Raw genomic sequence first — 3682 nt, forward strand, 5'->3', positions numbered from 1 at the left:
GGCAAAAATCAACATTGTTTCACGAATATTGATTCGGGTTCAGATTTTGTAGCAAGAGGCTGTATAGATATACCTGCATTTAATTCATTGTATTATTTCTGCAATAAAATTCTGTGTAATAATGAAAATTTTAAGAAACCCGAAAACTATAGACGAACCTACGACTACTATGTAACAACTAATGATTTGACCGATACAAAAGCTAGAACAGCATTTGTTTCAAATAAATCTACAAAATTTATTGAAACAAAGTTCAATATTTTAAAACATTTGTTGTGGCGATATATTCTTATTTATTTATTTTGAATTTACAACATGTTTATGGCAACATGAGGCCTTTGACGGACGCCAATCCAAATGTCAATATTGTAAGTTCTATGACAGAAGAAATAGTGTCTTGCAATGAGTTCCATACAACTATTTTATTTACTTTTACCAATTGTAATTTCAAATGAAATTGAAGAGAAAATTAGACCGACGTTTACAAATTTTCGAAAAAAGGTTGAAGAAGTTTTACCAGAAACGACTCTTGCTGACGATGATACATCAAACATTGTATCGTTTTTGGTCAAAAATGTTAAAGAGCTATTTGGTTCACATTTAGTAGTAAGCGATGCTGGTCAAATGAAAGAGGAGGATACTACGCCTATACATGAAGTAATTACTAGTAATTCGAAGACGAAACTCTTGGCGGTATATAAAAACCAAACTATAACAAAATCGGAGTTTGAGGACGGAGCGACGAATTTCCTAATACAGGATCTATTAATAAAGAATGAATTGTTCAATCTATCTAGGGATTTAGATGCTATATCGAAGGAGGAAGCTACGGAAAAAGCTATTAAAGCTATAAAATCTACAGTTGATACAACTACCGTACAGATAACTCAGGAACCAAATGTTTCATTAACCAGAAAGTCTTGTATATTTTGTAATAACGTTGACATAGAAGATTGTACTGATCCTAAAAATAAACTGTGAGTATGAGCGCAATCAATTACATATTGATTTGAAAATAATTTGATGTAAGGTAATGAATGTTTATTTGTTTCAGAATACCATCCACCGTGTGCGAACAAGACGAAGATTTGTGTTATTCTCAGCACACTCCGTTTGGCATAATTGACCGTGGCTGCTTCAATATAAATCGCAATGTTACGTTGTATGTTTGTTCGTGCAATCTTTGTAATTACCTTGCCATTTCTGAAATGCCGCAAATATTTTCTACGAAGCGAGATTGGATTGAAAATGTCATAGAAATGTCTAGGACAAAGCGCTTCAGGCTGTCTGTCTTCAAAGATATGACGTGTTTGCGATGCGAAGCTAACGTAACTAGGAAGAGTAAAGACATTGTCGAGAGCACTAATTGTTTAGAAGGCAATATGTACGTAAAGTTCAATTAATTGATTCTTGTTCTTGATAGTGCAATTATAATAGTAAGATGCAATTCAAAGCTATCTAAATTAACAATTGTATGACAAAAGTATATAATATGTTTAACTATTATAACTATGACTACGCAAATATACGTGTTATAATTCAATATTTGAATTGATAAAATTGAATTTCCTTATTATGTTACTTTTTTTGATATTCTTAGTTATTTATTAATTTAGTTTATTCCGTAGAGGTGCGTTGCCAATACAAGAGTGCTCTGATGACGAGATCTGCGGTGTTCGAGCTATAAGAAGCGAAGGCTACCTCTGGCGTGGTTGTATCTCCCGTCCTTTGTATAACTATTGGTGGAATCTATGTGATACTGATTTGTGTAATTATGATGCTTTGGTATCAATGTACGATAATTTTTGGTGATCTTTATTGTTTGTAATTATTTCATCTATCTATACTTGTTTTATATTTGTAAACACTTTTTCGTAATAAAACTTGAATGCGAGCAAGAGAATAAGATTTTCATTTTTTCCTTATTAGTTACATTATAGCAATTGTTTAGTTGCTGTATATTCTCATATGTTATCTACTGTATCTGTTTTTATACATACCGTTTTATAAACGTTACTTTTGAAGTATATCTTGAGTAAATAATAAGTTGTTCAGTGTTCACATCATTCTGGGAATTGTATTGAATATAACTGTTAAGTTTGCTATACTATCGTGATACATGTTGTTAGATTAATTACTTATATGTAAAATTTAGTACATCGGTTCTCAAAGAATCAGTTCAGGTGGAATGATGAGCGTTTGAAGCATCGAATCGTTGATCTGAAATATTACACGAATCCTGATTTTACACTTCCTTGCATTTGCTTTTAGTCTTAGAACTATCGTCGACATTGAGCTCAATATAAATTTGATTTTAAGATGGAGTATGTTAGAATAGCTGTTATAGGTACTCTTATTAATAAATGCAACTAGATTGCATCGAAAAGTGCCGAAATATAAGAATGTTTGTATGGGTATGCAAACCCTGTTTTAAGAATATAGTATTACTTGCACATTGACCGCCTCCTTGGTACAGTGGTTGACGCGTGAGCGTAGAACCGAGGGGTCCTGCTCCTGGGTCCTATTCCCGGTGGAGACGAAGAAAAAAAATGTCTCGATCTGGCAGGCCACAGAAGGCTGATCACCTACTTGTCCCTAAAGAAAATCAGATGTGTGCATAATGCATTTTCCCCTTACCACACTTGGGGACATGGGACTTCACTTATATTACTTGCACATTAATTAAAAATAACTAGTATGTCTCACTTTTTAATACACTGTATATTGCAATAAAATGAATTTCTACGTCAGTTACCTAAAGTGTACAAGGTTACTTGGTCTTCTTGAAACCTTTCAAAAGGTTAGCACATACTTTTCTAATAGTAAAAATAAAAACAAAATGCACACAAACACTTTCAAAAGCACTGCACTATTTTATATCTGAAAAATGAACACAAGCATTTCTATTAAAAATATCATGTGTTACATAACTGGAATGACCTACAAGTAATCCAGCGACCAACACTGCATGAAATCTTATGAAAACTGAAGTACCGTATAGGGTAAACGCAGCTATCAACGACCCATCGAAAATCTGAAGGTATTACCGACCTATAAAAGTAATTCGAAATTTAAACGTTTCCAGAACTATTCTAGCTATAGGTAGGCAAAGTTATACACGAATGTATTACTTGAGCATCGTATACTTTAACGTTAGAGTGAGTAACTGAGCAAAAAAGAGTTAAAATGCGTAAGTTGCTGCGGGGTAGCGTGGAAGCAGGACGTGTCGTACTGTTCCGTTGTTCCTTCGGGTAAGTACTGTGAGTATCTTTTTAAGACATTTACAAACAAATGACATCTATACTTTAATTTATATTACTAAATGTCAATGCATTTAAGTGTCAACTTTTCATTTCTTACAACATTTTATTAATAAAAAGTAATTTGAAACGATAAAACTTAAAATTAAAATGGGACGGTGTTAGCTTCACCAGTTTAAGCCGCGGCAGGTATCAACGACCCGTAAGTCGGCAATGGCAGCAACGTAACTTTTTGTTTTATTTTCTTTTATGTTATTATATCACACTAACACAAGTGGTTTTATGGACCAGTTTAAATCTAAGCTATGAGTCTTCATAAAAATCTATTAGCGACTAAACTTTTTTGTCTAGTGTTGTGTCTTTTAGCGTTGTCAATTTATACAAAGTTATGATATTTTCGAGGATCCATATCGAATAGTTAC

The 3682-nt window shown here is 33.1% G+C and overlaps 1 protein-coding gene across 1 annotated transcript; it reads left to right on the forward strand.

Annotated features, from left to right (window-relative positions):
• Positions 1-323: 323 nt before the first annotated feature.
• On the forward strand, positions 324-1812 carry LOC123697032. Its single transcript, XM_045643450.1, has 3 exons — positions 324-977; positions 1055-1384; positions 1629-1812. The coding sequence occupies exons 1-3, from the start codon at positions 403-405 to the stop codon at positions 1810-1812; spliced, it is 1089 nt and encodes a 362-aa protein (XP_045499406.1). The 5' UTR covers positions 324-402.
• The last annotated feature ends 1870 nt before the right edge of the window (positions 1813-3682 follow it).

The sequence above is a fragment of the Colias croceus genome, chromosome 13, assembly GCF_905220415.1.
Source record: "Colias croceus chromosome 13, ilColCroc2.1".
NCBI classification, from domain to species: Eukaryota; Metazoa; Arthropoda; class Insecta; order Lepidoptera; family Pieridae; genus Colias; species Colias croceus.

Excerpts from the sequence above, each read along its gene's own strand:
- LOC123697032 (XM_045643450.1), top strand. The coding sequence starts at position 403 with ATGAGTTCCATACAACTATTTTATTTACTTTTACCAATTGTAATTTCA. Across the intron at positions 978-1,054 it reads ACTGATCCTAAAAATAAACT|AATACCATCCACCGTGTGCG; the intron begins GTGAGTATGAGC and ends TATTTGTTTCAG. Across the intron at positions 1,385-1,628 it reads AATTGTTTAGAAGGCAATAT|AGGTGCGTTGCCAATACAAG; the intron begins GTACGTAAAGTT and ends TTTATTCCGTAG.